Source organism: Anthonomus grandis, chromosome 3, assembly GCF_022605725.1.
Source record: "Anthonomus grandis grandis chromosome 3, icAntGran1.3, whole genome shotgun sequence".
Taxonomy (NCBI): domain Eukaryota; kingdom Metazoa; phylum Arthropoda; class Insecta; order Coleoptera; family Curculionidae; genus Anthonomus; species Anthonomus grandis.
Genome location: NC_065548.1, coordinates 27886016 through 27900414, shown reverse-complemented (window position 1 = coordinate 27900414; position 14399 = coordinate 27886016). Strand labels below are relative to the sequence as shown.

General features: G+C 33.1%; 1 protein-coding gene across 2 annotated transcripts in view; it reads right to left on the bottom strand.

Annotated features, from left to right (window-relative positions):
* Nucleotides 1-14399, bottom strand: part of LOC126734498 (uncharacterized) — a 159244-nt gene that overhangs the window by 45600 nt on the left and 99245 nt on the right. For both annotated transcript variants that reach the window (XM_050438153.1, XM_050438155.1), the window contains exons 24-26: nt 8196-8322; nt 8035-8132; nt 7787-7968 (exon numbers count right to left, since the gene is read on the bottom strand). In XM_050438153.1, coding sequence (XP_050294110.1) covers nt 7787-7968; nt 8035-8132; nt 8196-8322 — 407 coding nt within the window. The remainder of the gene's footprint in view (nt 1-7786; nt 7969-8034; nt 8133-8195; nt 8323-14399) is intronic.

The window sequence follows — 14399 nt, the reverse complement described above, 5'->3', positions numbered from 1 at the left end:
CTGAACTTTTCAAAGCTTTTAAACAACCATAATAATAATGAATAATACATAATGTAACTTTTCTATACCTACTTTCTTTTATTATTGTTATTGCTTACCTTCTAATATCCCTAGGAAAAGAAAATAAACTTTTTCCAGCGACGCTTTTGGCAAAACAACCCCTATACGTACAAAAAGTTGGCATTTTAGTGTTTTTTTTAGTTTTTAGCACAACACAAATGAAAGAAAAAACAAAGTCACAAAGCACAGAGTTAAACTCCAAAACAAGGTAATGTGTAATACCTACTTAACAAAAATAAAATAAAAAACGGAAAATTACAAAATATCGCAAATATACACACTAACGCTCGTACTAATACACTAATTATGACCCGATACCCCACGTGGGCGACAGTTGTACCCGTTGAAATGGGGGTAAATGGGAGGAGCCTGAACGAAAAACCGGTTCGGTAAAAAGGGCTAGCTAGGCAAATTAAATAATTTTGGGCCGGGCTCCAAACCAATAGAATCTTTTCTAGCAAAACGTGCGTGATATTGTTTGTTTTGATTATTCATCGGGCGTTCGCGGTTCTGTAGAGATCTTTTATTTTATTTGGCTGGCGTTTTCGGCTTTGTTGGTGTTTTTTATTTTTATTGAATATTAAAAACAATGAATAAAATTAGTTTTTTAAAAGCAAATCCATTTTCCACTTTATCATTGGAACAAAAAGTAGAAATAAAGGAGTTAGGGCGGCCGTTGCCCGATTTAAATATAGAAAATTTTTTTTGAGTTATTATAATTTATAAAAACAATAAAATTACTTATTTGTGTACCTTACTGTAAATATGGAAAACTGTATATTGCCTGTGACCTGAAGTATTGACATTTCCACGTAGTTTTTGTAAGTTCATTTCCTTAAATTTCAAAATTTTTAAAATGTATATTTTTATTTACAAAAAAAAAATAGAAAACTTATTGCGTTATAATTTTGATAATAAAATGTAATAATTTCGATCACTCGTTCGGTCATGATAAAATTAGATCAAGGTTTGGCTTTACCTCCCTGAACTGTCACGAGCCGCCACTGCGCGCAAGTAAATTTTAATGGACGGCATGCAAGACGCAGGTATCAGGAAATATTTCCAGATAGACAACAACCAAACCATAAATTATGCCGACTAGGAGAAACTGGATCATTTCGGCCAAAAATGCCTGTTTTGGGCAGCCCAAATAATATTTCCCAGGAACAGGAAGAAGAAATTTTAGTGCGCGTAGCAGAAAATCCCGGGTTAAGTACTAGACGAATAGCGGCAGCTACGGGTGTAAGCAAATCATATGTTGGTAAAGTACTTCAGAAAGAAGGCCTCTATCCATACCACTTGTGGTGTAAAGTGGTTCAGTGTTTGATCCCACCAGATTTGCCAGCCAGAATGCAGTTTTGTCGTCAGTTTAAAAATATGCAAAACGCAGATCCAATGCTTATTAGCAGAGTGTTATTCAATAATCAAATTTGATGCTCGTAAGAAAAAAAAAACTGATAATGTAAGCCAACAGACGGAACACCGTATTGCAACTCTGAGAGTACCATTATACAGCAGAAAAAAAATTATTAAGATATTTAAGATTGACCGGAAAAAAAATGAAAACATAAATCAATTGTTTAAAGATGTTGGTAGTCTTTTTACACCCTTATACAAAGACTACTTGTACCTGAAAACTTGAAAATGCATTAAAATTAAGTTAAGTACATATTTTATAAATTAGTGCCTAAATGTTAGATTTGTAGCAAAAAAGTTACAAATAAACAACCTAAAAAAGCCTTTTAATTTCTATTTTATATAAAAATTATTATTATTCACGAAAATTAATGTATCACTTTAATTTTAATGTTTACCACCGACGGTTTTTATCTTTTTGAAAAATCTATATAGAGTCCTTGGTTAAGTAAATTTTATCTTTCGAAATTCCAAAAAATTTTTTTTGGCGCATTTTAGAGCAGAATAGTTTTTATGTTAAAGACATAGTCAAATAAAACTTCCATTTCCAAAAAAATATAATAAGTGGATTCATTAAAAAAAATCAAATTATGTACAACGCTTTTTGAGACACCCTGTATCAACCAAACAATTTTAAAAAGTAGCCTCTTTAACTCAATTACCATTCGACCTATTAAAAATGTTTTCTGTTTCAAGACTAGAATTTCAATTTACCAAATTTCTAAAATTTGGTAAATAGGGAGATATTTTTTTTAGCAAAAACTACTGCATTTAATATGCTTTCCGATGATATACTTACTTTTGTGATAGCTATTTGTTTGCACAGCAATATCATGGGCAAAAGAAAGAAAACCACAAAAAATTTTTAAATTTTCAAATTTTATATTTCTTGATTGACCAAAATTAAATTTTGGGGGATTTCTTCCAGAAAGTCAACAAGGTAATTATTTAATAAATTTGAAAACTCATTGAAATTGAGCCGATCAGAAAGTATTACAGGCCCGAAAAGGCGACTCTCATTAACCCTATCCATACGTTGACCCTTATCGCATGCTGAAAATGTAAAACAATAGTCGCATAAGGGTTTTCTGTATGCCATATATGGTTATTTCTTAAATTGATTATTCCGGCTCTTGTAAATGTTGCTTCATCTCTCCAAAATATTTGATCTGTTCCCCACTCTTGCAACTTATTCAAGTACCACCTACAGAATTGAAGCCTCACCTCACCATCCATAAATCCTGGACTTTTTTCAAATGAAACGGATGCAAATTATTTTCAAACTCTATGTACAGTGGAATGGTAAATCCTTAATGCAACACCAATGCGGCGAGTACTTTTAGATCTATCTTCTGTAACAGCTCTCATAATCGCAGGTTCTTGTCTCCAGCATTGACCATTTTAACCACCTTCTCTAATCCGCAAACCTCGAAAGGAATCAGTTTCCCCACAGCGTCTGAACACATCTGCAAATGTACTTCTATGTGGTTGCCGTCTATTAGGAAAACGAAGCGCATACTCCCTTACTGCATCCCGCGAGTTTTCATTTGCGACACCGTAAATAAATAAGATGTCTCGATATTCAATCTTTGTGAAACTAGGCATTATCTTTTTAAGCACGTTTAAATCAAATTACTTATTTAACTACTTTAAGTCGAAGTGAAAACTTAATGACAGTTCTTGTCAATTTGAAAAAAACTTTTGTTTTAAAATCAGGTAATGCATGGTTTGTGAATTTCCTTCTTTTGCGGATTCATTGCCATTTACAAAAGAAGGAAAACCTGCTTTTTTTCTTAAAGAATGATTATCGCGATAATTATGTTATTTGTTTACGGCTTCTCTAATGGAAATTTGTGGAGTTGTTGTGTTAGGGAAGATAGATCTACAAGTACTCACCGCATTGGTGCTCAAAAGATCAAGAAACATAAAATTTGAAAATTTTCAATTTTTGTGATTTTCTTTCTTTTGCCCATGATATTGCTGTGAAAACAAATAGCTATCACAAAAGTACGTATATCATTGGAAAGCATATTAAATGCAGTAGTTTTTGCTGAAAAAAAACATAGCCCTATTTACCAAATTTTAGAAAAACGACAACGAAGAAGATACCACTAATTTTGCACATTTCCCAAATGTTACATTTAACTTCTGATAAGACCCGGTATAAAAAATTACTCAAAAACTTAAATATACCCATCTTATAGCAAATTTAATTCTCTTTCAGATGGTATATCTAAATTTTATGTGGTGGTAAGAATAACGGAGATATTCTTGTTTATATGAAAAAAAAACAAAGAAATTTGATAAAATCAACAAATGTTAAATACCAGAACAACTAACAACTTTTCAAAAAAATGTTATACGAGTTGCAAATGACTTGTACAATCACCTCTTAAAGTTTGGCGGTTTTTATAGTAGACACCCTTCTATAAACATATGTCCTAAACGTCTTAACTTTTGAGATACAGGGTGTTAACGTTTTCAAAAAAAATCAGTTTCTTAATAATAACTTAAACAATATTATAGACATGTGCCAAAAATTTTTTTTCTCTGCCAGTGGCGTCCCTACAGGTCTTCTATTGAATATTTTTAGTGAAAAAATTTTGCGCCACTGCTTTTTCTTAAAACAAAAATTATTTTTAAAATCCTCAATTAAATCCAAAAAAATCCTTACTCTTTAGCAAATTTAATCTCTTGGTTTTTTTCGTCCGACGCATGGTTCTCGCTTAAAAAATAAAAACAATTTTACGAATTGACGAAACAACGTTTACTCTAAACGGCCATGTGAACAGACAGAATTGTCGATACTGGGCGACCGAAAACCCTCATTGGTTCACAGAATCTCATACACAACACCCGCAAAAGTCAATGTGTGGTGCGATATAGTGGAAAGAAGAGTTTTAGGACCTTACTTTTTTGATGACACTCTCAGTGGTGAGAGATATTTGGACTTTCTTCGAAATGATTTTATCCCCACTCTGATAACTTTGTATCCGGATTTGGAAGAACCGCCATACTATGCTTTTCCCGTTTGCAATTATCTAGATAAAGTTTTTCCAAATCGTTAGATAGGTAGACAAGGGTTCATTGAAGGGCCACCCAGATCGCCAGATTTAACTCCCCTCGATTACTTTTTATGGGGATATTTAAAACGTAAAGTGTGTGTCACTAAACCAGCGAGTTTAGAAGATTTAAAAGAACAAATACGGCAGGAAATTAGAAATATTACTCCAGAGTCATTGACAACGTTCAAACAAAAATTTTTAAATCGCCTTGGTTATTGTCAGGTTGTTAACGGTGCTCAATTCAAATATTTAATTTAGATAGGTATTTCTTTAATTTTACATTTTATCATAATTTTTCGTTTAAAACTGCTTATGTAACCTCTATTAATTTCTATTATATCCTTTGTAAAAAAATGCATTCTTTTTGATTCTGCATAAAAAAATGGTGGTTTCCATTGAAATAACATATTGATAACGTCATATTTTTTTTAGGTTCTCCTGTATATTTAATTTCTTCGTAAAAAAGCCCTAAACCAAATATTAAAATCGACGGGTTCGGGCATTTTTTTCAGAAACGGTCCATTTAATTTTTATTAAATTTATCCGCTACTTTACGGATGCACTGTATATACTTTTCTTTTTAATTTTGTAAATCCTATGAAAAAAAGTTAAATGCCAAAGTTGTAGGTACGAAAAAGATCTTCAACTTTTATATTTACCAGCTTTTACATCGCCTAAATATCAATGCGAAAAATTGAAATAACCAAGTTTTTGGTTTTTATTTTTACCTTTTACAAAAGAAAAATGGTTTTTTACAAGATTTACTTACTGAAAGCTTAACTTTTCATATCTCAAACACACTGTAATTTATTTTTATTTAAAATATTTATTTTTTCGCCTTATTTTGACTTAATATCGAAAAAGCATCCTAAGCCAAAATCAAAGTGTGCTTTATTTGTTAAAAACCAATAAATTATTGTTTATAAAGCCATTAAAATTATCTACTTTACCTATAAATAATAAAACAGACCGCACTCTACAAATAAGAGTACAAAATAAGAAAATATACAAACATTATTAATAAAATTTTTGTCCGCAAATTCAAGGTCTCACATTAAAATGCAGAAACGAATAAACATAAAAACATAATATACATGTAATAACATATAATTAAAATGAAAATGAATCTTCATAAAATTCCAATAAAGAATAATATGCCTTCCCCACTAAGAGTGAACGTAGTCGCTGCCTAAATATATCAATTAACGTTGCCTGTTTAATGTTACGTGGTAGGTGATTAAATACCTTTATGCCTTCATAGATAATAGATTTCGTCAAGGTAGATGTAGGGATAGGCAGATGCAAGTTGTTTACTTGACGTGTCACGACCTAGGATTTCCTACTATGAATTTGTGACGATGTTTGTATAGGATGTTAGCCACTTCCAGGATATAGATACTCGTGACGGTAAGAGCACTCTCTTTGATGATAAGAGGTCTACAAGACTCTCTGGGTTTTGTCCTGGAAATGTACCGGCGAGCCGCTTTTTGCAGAATTAGGATTGACTGGATAAGATAATGGCTAGCATTTCCCCAGAAACAAATATCATACCTAGTACACGACTCAATCAAAGCAAAATAAACAGATCTACCAACCGATGCACCAAATTTGTCAGTTGTTAACCTTACCGCAAAACAGCTTAAAGATATCGCCTTAGCAAGACCAACAATATGCGCTCCAAAAGCAAGATTTTTATCTATGGTCAATCCAAGGAACCTGCTGGTGCTGTGTTGCTTGATGGTAATGCCCCCGAGGGATGCTCTCTAGGGAGCCTTTAAAGCTCATAACATTAGTTTTGTCTGCATTTAACTACAGGAGATTCCAATCAAACCAGATCTCTCTTGTAAATCTGTTTGTCTAAGCTGCGCCATAAAATCGCGGTGTCATCAACAAATACAGTATTTCCCCTGAATGCTAAGCTTTGCTAAATCATTAACATACAGAAGAAAAAAACAGCACTGGACCTAATACTTTCTTCTCTTAAACTTTTAAGATCTTTTAAGTATGGAGGCAAGCCAAGCTTGCGCTATGCCCCTGAAGCCATAGAGTTGGAGCTTGCGTAACAGAACGTCATGGCTAAAAGAATCAAATGCTTTTGACAAATCGCAAAAGACTGCTGCGGAAACTTCACCACCGTTCATTTGGCTATACAGATCGAAAAAAGTTATGGATAGCATCACCGGTGCCTACCGTTTCTCGGTATCCAAACTGATATGACTAAGATTTTTATTATTTTGTGTTTATCTTCCGGCTTTTGACCAGCTTTTCTACCAATTTGGACATAGCAGACAATAAAGAAATGGGTCTAAAATTTGCAGGCTCACCAGGATTTCCGTTTTTGTAGATGGGAATTACCTTTGCAGATTTCAGGCATGTTGAAAATACTCCTGATGTCCAAGATGCATCTATCAAGTTGACTAATGTTGACAATGTTGAATCAGGTAAGTTAAGAAAGATTTTTGCTGATAGCAGCCCATCTTCCCCAGAAGAATTTTTGTTTTTAATTGAGAATAGGGATTCTCTTACTTGCGTTATATCAGTTGGCATGAAGAGGTAAGAGTTATTATGGGAAGCATTTCTCAAATAACTAAGTGGGTCTCGTGATGCGTTTAGACCCTTATGAAGATTTTGATCTAAGCTACAAAAAAAGTATTAAGTTCGTCGAGACTTACCTCTGGTCTTACAACTGGTTGATACTTTCCCTTAAGGCAAATATCGTTATACGATAACTATCTTCCAGCACTCGCTTTGTTTATTTGACGAATTATTCATGCGATCTGAATAATGGGCTTGTTTGCAGAGACTAATAAGAAGGCGATATAATGAGCAGTAAGAAATAAAGTGTTGATGAAATTATGGACATTTCGTATACTTTCTTATTATATGTAGTGGACGCAGATTTTTTAGATGACTATCACCATGACCATGAACAAATCTTCAATCCAAAATTCTCCTGTCAAAATATCGGCTTTTTAAAAATCTCTACCCTCTGATGGTGTAAAAAAAATATGCATTACTATGGTCAGTTTTCTCAGAAAATGCAAGATTCCATGTTACATTGATAAGAAATTACAAATTACAAATCAAATAACTAACACATAAAAAAATGCAAATACCGTGTAATTATTGAAATTAAGTGTTATATTAATTTATATTTCATAATTACAAGAAAATTAAGGTATCTTTCTTTGCGAAATCATAAGACCTCACTTACAAAAAGCCAAATAAAACTTTTAATTACTTACCAATTACCATCTGTAAATTTTATGGTACACAACTGACCAGGTTCCCATTTATGATCAGTCACACTAGGAGGATTATTATCGAAATACTCTTTTATATTCTTTTCCATTTTGTAGTAAACATTATCTAGGATCTCCTCGTGTAAATAAAGATGCCCACCCGTTTCTACACATGTAACTCTTGCCTAAAAAAATATGAAATATTTCCTAAATAATAGAAATTTTTTTATATAGTAATTAAGTTCACTTACCCTGAATTCGCCATTCGACAGTCTAAAAGGTGGCAGCCAGTCGTCAATTGCTACCTCCCTCTTATGATAAGGAGAATCTTCTGGATTTTCTTCATTTCCTAACAATATTCAATATATAAATTTTATCGTGTATACTACATAAAAATTAATAATTATTATACCTATTTCTTTCGATAATGTATCACCCCCTTCTGCAAGCTCTTTTTCAATAATGGCGATCCAATCGGTCTCTTCTTCTTCGCCTGCTCTGTCAGAAACTACTTCGATTACGTCTGTTGGATCAACTTTCTAAGAAAAAAGTAGAGATATACTTTTTTTTAGTTAGTATACACTAAACAAAAAAGACTGATAAAAATTAAAGGGATTAGTTCTTGGATTATTCTAAGGATGCTTTGTCTTTTTATGATTTTGTATAAATCACTTTGTTTCGAAGATACGGGGCGAAAATGAATTTTAACCATCCAATTTTGGTATTTTTAAAATTATTAACGTAGATGAAATAAAAGTATAGCGTACTACACTGCACCTATCAAGTAATAAAACATCTAACGATTAGGTTGGTATCTTTTAAAAACATTCCTATTAACGTAGCCGAAAAAACTTGAGTTTGTCAATCAGAATCAAAATTTTAGAAAAATTTAGACGTGTATTCTCTGTGTTTAATACCTTAAGTCTTGTTAGTGAAATTGTCTATCATGAATGGCTATACGAACGCCGAGATGGCTGATTCACATTACATTAATGGACTTGCTGATAGCAATTCATTAGAAGCTAGTCGGTTGTACCGTGAATGATTTCCTAATCGTAATGTGCCTAATGGAAAAACCTTCGAAAGTATATATCAACGACTTTGTGAAACAGTAGCATTGAAGTGAAGTGGAGGAACTGGAAGGCCAATGACAATAAGAAAAGTAGAACTAGAAGAGAATGTGCTGACCATGGTAGAAGACGATCAACGTACCTCTACTCGAAAAATTTCAAATACTTCAAATGTAAGGAATGGGACAATTTGGACAATTCTTATAGAATATTTGTTATACCCATACCACATACAACGCGTTCAGGCACTTTTTCCTGCAGATTTTCTTCCACGTATTGCATTCTGTTAATGAATTTTGCACACACTCGTTCAAATCCATCAACAACTAACTGACTCTTATTCGTTTTACCGATGACGCCAGTTTCTCAAGAAATGCAATAAGGAATTTTCACGATAACCATGTTTGGACAGAAGAAAATCCACATGAGGTGCTTGAAGATCGCTTTCAACATTTCAACTTTCAACAACACAGTTATCGTTAAACGTTTGATTCTGCTAGGAAGATTTACCGACGAGGTATACCGCAACTTTTTGGAACAAACGCTACCTCAGTTTTTTAAGGATTTTAGCTTTTTGGCTCGACAGTTTTTAACAGTAACATATTGAAATCGCTGGATAAAAAGGGATGATATGTTCGAGGTAGATCTCACGTATGGCCTGCTCAATCCCCGGACTTTGACACCTTGGATTAATTCCTATGCGGACACCCAAAGTCATTAGTTTGTACTACTCCAGGTAGAAGATGTACAAGATTTGAGAAATGGGATAATTGCTGGATGTAACGCAATCAGAAACAATCCTCGTGTTTTTGAAAGACTTCGAGAGTTGATGAGAAAAGTGGATTCTTGCATCCGAGGGAGGGATGGGGGTAGTCATTTTGAACAATTCTTGTAGATTAAGAAACATTATATTTTTGGTAATAAATCATTGTTATTATGAATATTCTTTTTCGGCCCGTATCTTCGAAACAAAGCGTCCTACCAAAAATAATAAAAGGACAAAATATAATTAGAACAGCCCAAGGAATAATCTCTTCAATTTTTGTCGCACATTTAGTAGACTTTGTCTAGCTAAGGAAAGGTACAGCACGTGTTGTTCGGCTCGGTTGCGCAGTAAATTTATTTACGCCGCTGCCAACGCACCGGTATCGATCGCCCCGATTTGCATATAAACAGTGCCGTTGCGTTAATTCTTATATTTGTGTTATGTGTCTTTAAATTAAATTAAAAAAAGGCGCGCTATTGTCGCTAATCGCGCGTTATTAGGGGACAAAATTTGGCGCAGCTTTAAAACAGATGGTGTACCTTTCCTTAGCTAGACAAACTCTAAACACCATATATATTGAACTAAATTTATTTATTTATGATTTGTGGGCCCTTATATGGCATTGTTTATGAACCGCACTGACAATAGTTTTAAATCACCTTTACCAATAGTACATATCCTGACCGTTCATAATTTATTAATGGAAATTAATGTTAAACTTAAAACGTGTTTCTCTTAAACAATGATTTTTGCACAAAACAAAAGTAAAAACTCCAAATCAGGGTCTCATTAAACATTCTTAAATATAATTTTTAATTTTTTTTTAAAAAAGCTACACGTGTTTCGCGCCTATTGGAATATCTGTAAGAAAATTAAAAAGTAAGTAACTAAAAGTAAATTAAAAATTTTACAAAAAGAACGCTTATAAGATATGATAAAAAACTTAGACATACACCTACACATATTACATTACAACTAACAACAAATCTAAAGCTAGGATAGGTTAACAATATTTACCGTAGATAAAAATAGATATAAAAAATAAAAACGTAAAATGTCACAAGTTAGGTATGATCCAGCAACCTTAAGATTCAAAGGCGTGCGTTTAACCCATAGACCACCAAGTCACGCAACTCCTAACTATATGTATGAATGTCTATAATATTTTAACAATAAAAATTTAATAGAAAAAGACTTAAATTCAAACAGAGAGGTTGTTATAGATGAGGTGAGGTTCAAAGGTGAAAATGTCATTAATACACAAAAGGACAGGGTTTTTATTAGCTTTAGTAATTTCCATTTTCTCTAACACGTTCAGTTTTTGTCTTTTGAGCATTTATTAATAAGATCAAGCGAAAAACCATTATTAAAAGCGGTATGTTTAATTAAGTTTAACTCAGCGAGAAAAGCTTCTTTAGAAAGGGGAAAGTTGAAAAGGCGATAAAAAAGCGAATTAAAAGAGGCAAATTTGTAGAAATGTGGGCAGTTCGAAGAGTATTGTATGACATTGTCCGAAGTGAAGGGTTTGCGGTAGATTTCAAATTCAAGCTTGTTGGTATTTTCTGAACTAAGCGCATCAAGAAAATGTAACCTTCCATCTTGTTCTTCCTTAAGTGTGAACGAGATATTTGCGTGAAGAGAGTATTTGAAAATTAGGAAATCCGCCAATTCTAGATCATTCCATAACACACCACAAAAATATCGTGCATATATCTCCTATATACAGGGAGAAAAGCACCAAACCTACCATTGACAATCCCTTTCTCCAAATCATTCATAAAAATCTCACTCAGAAGAAGACGTAGGCAAGATCCCATTGCCAGTCCAGTAACTTCTAAAAAACTTGTCATGAAGAACAACAAAATTCTGATCAAGTACTAACTTGAGAAGTGTTACAAGATAATCAACAATAAGTCTGTCAAGCGTTGACTTAAGCTAAAGATATCTGACCAATTCAAGGCAATCACCAGGTGGAATATTTGGGAATAAATTTTTAACATCCTAGTTAATAATCCTTAGTAACATCTTTGTTTGAATTTAAGTCTTTTTCTTTTGTATTTTATTGTTACATATTATACCCATTATTGATTTAGTTAGGGTTATTTTTATGGTTTGTTGCGTGACTTAGTGGCCTATGGCTGTGAATCTTAAGGTTGCTGGATCGTTCCCCACTTGTAACATTTTACGTTTTTACTTTTTTATTTTTTATATGTTTATTTTTATCTACGGTGAATGTTGTTAACCTAACCTAGCTTTAGATTTGTTGTTAGTTGTAATGTGATATGTGTAGGTGTATGTCTAGGTAAAAAGTTTTTGATCAAATTTCAAAACAAGCGGTCTTTTTGTACAATTTTTAATTTAGTTTTATGCCTGATGATGCTCCGATAAAAGCGAAACGCGTGTAGCTTTTTTTTAAATTTAAAAAAATTATATATACAGTGCGAACGTAAAGGTTGGAATAAATTCATTTAAAATTCAGGGGTATGTTCAAAAAAAAAACGCTCGGACATGTCGATTTTTATTTTTAACTGCGGGTTTTCTTACTATAATTTTATGTATACAGGGTGGCCCAAAAATAAGTTACGGTCATCAACGTACTTTTTTTAAATGTAAACACGTATTTTTTATTTTAGATTTAGGTTCTACATCAAATTCTAAGTACATTTCATGTACCATGTCCTATACCTTAACTCGACCGTTGACGATTGAACACAATAAAAGGCTATTTTTGGAAGAGTTATTTATATCAAGCAATACATAAAAATATTTTAATTAATTTATTAAGTGTTGAAAATGGCTGCCACGAACCTCTTGGCAATATCCCAGTCGATGCTGAAATTCTTGTAAAACGTTATCGATAACAGAAGGTTCTATCAATCGTATTTCTTCCGTTATTCTAATTTTTAAGTCTTCAATGTTGTTTGGCCGATTAACATAAACTTTGGACTTAAGATACCCCCACAAAAAAAAATCTAAAGGAGTCAGATCCGGCGATCTGGCCGGCCATTCAATTGCACCCCTCCGACCAATCCAACGTCCAGGGAAAACGGTATCCAGGTACTGGCGCACGTGACGAGTGTAATAGGCTGGAGCTCCATCTTGCTGATACCATAAGGAATTATCTAATATATCCGAGTCTTCTGGATCGGGGTATAAAGTGGCAAGGCATGGAACCAAGTCATTTTCTAAAAACTCTAAATACCTCTCACCATTCAAGTATCCTTCAAAGAAAAAGGGCCCTATAACCCTGTTTTCAATCACCCCCGCCCAAACATTTACTTTTTAAGGGACTTGGCTGTGGCACCATGTCCATCATCCAGTGCGGATTTTCAGTAGCCCAATATCGGCAGTTTTGCCGGTTTACACTACCATGAAGACAAAACGTTGCCTCATCAGAAAATACAATTTTTTTTTGAAAATTGTGGATTAGCATGGCACAAGTCCATAAGTCTCTCACAAAATTCTAAACGCCTATCTGGGTCATCTTCATTTAGTTCATGAACCAATTGAACTTTGTAAGGGTGCCATTTATTTATACCTAAATACTTAACGACGGATGTCTGGGATATCTGATTTTCTAACGCAATATTGCGAGTCGTTTTATGGCAATCTTCTTCAACTGCCAGCAAAACATTTAGTTGCTTCTCTTCTGATATACTTGACCGACCTTTCGTATAATTATCCCTGACATGACCCAAATCCCGATATTTCTGTTCTATTTTACTGACAGTACTTTGAGATATACGTGGCCTATCAGGATACTTGGCATGATAAATTTCACAGACTTCCATCTGAGTGCGCATCCTGTTTCCATAACCAATCATCATCAAAATCTCTATTCGCTCTCGCTCACTAAGACGTACCATTTTTTGAAATTTTAATTTTATCTTTTGATAAACTTAACACAAGCAAAACTTTGCTTAGGCATCTAAATCAAATTAAATTCACTCAAAATTATTTGATGTCAACAAATTGTGACAAGTTACAATCAAAAACACCAACCACAAATGTAAATAACCAAACAATAACTGATAGGTTGCTTGATATAAATAACTCTTCAAAAAATAGCCTTTTATTGTGTTCAATCGTCAACGGTCGAGTTTAGGTATAGGACATGGTACATGAAATGTACTTAGAATTTGATGTAGAACCTAAATCTAAAATAAAAAATAGGTGTTTACATTTAAAAAAATTACGTTGATGACCGTAACTTATTTTTGGGCCACCCTGTATACATAAAATTATAGTAAGAAAACCCGCAGTTAAAAATAAAAATCGACATGTCCGAGCGTTTTTTTTTTGAACATACCCCTGAATTTTAAATGAATTTATTCCAACCTTTACGTTCGCACTGTATGTTTAATGAGACCCTGACTTGAAGTTCTTATTTTTGTTTTGTTTTTGTGTGGTCTCTTCGAGAAAGAATGGATGATATGTTTTTAAATGATTTTCGAGTTGATCATTTATAGGTATCTGCACGATAATATTATCTAGTAAGCATTAGACGTAGAATTTTTGCGATATAATGAAATGTATGCATTTTATTAATAATTTACATTTTCAACCAATTCTTAAAACGCTCACTTCATTTTTAAGTAATTTCGTTCTCAGTGCAGAAATGCGAGCACTAGATGTACCCATTTATTCCATTTGGTAATAACAGAAAAAATATTTGTTATTACTTATTTACTGCAACTAGTCTTTCTGTATAGACACTCTCAAAATTATATTAAAAAAGCTCTATTTACCTAAAACCAAAATATATTTCAATGCACATAAC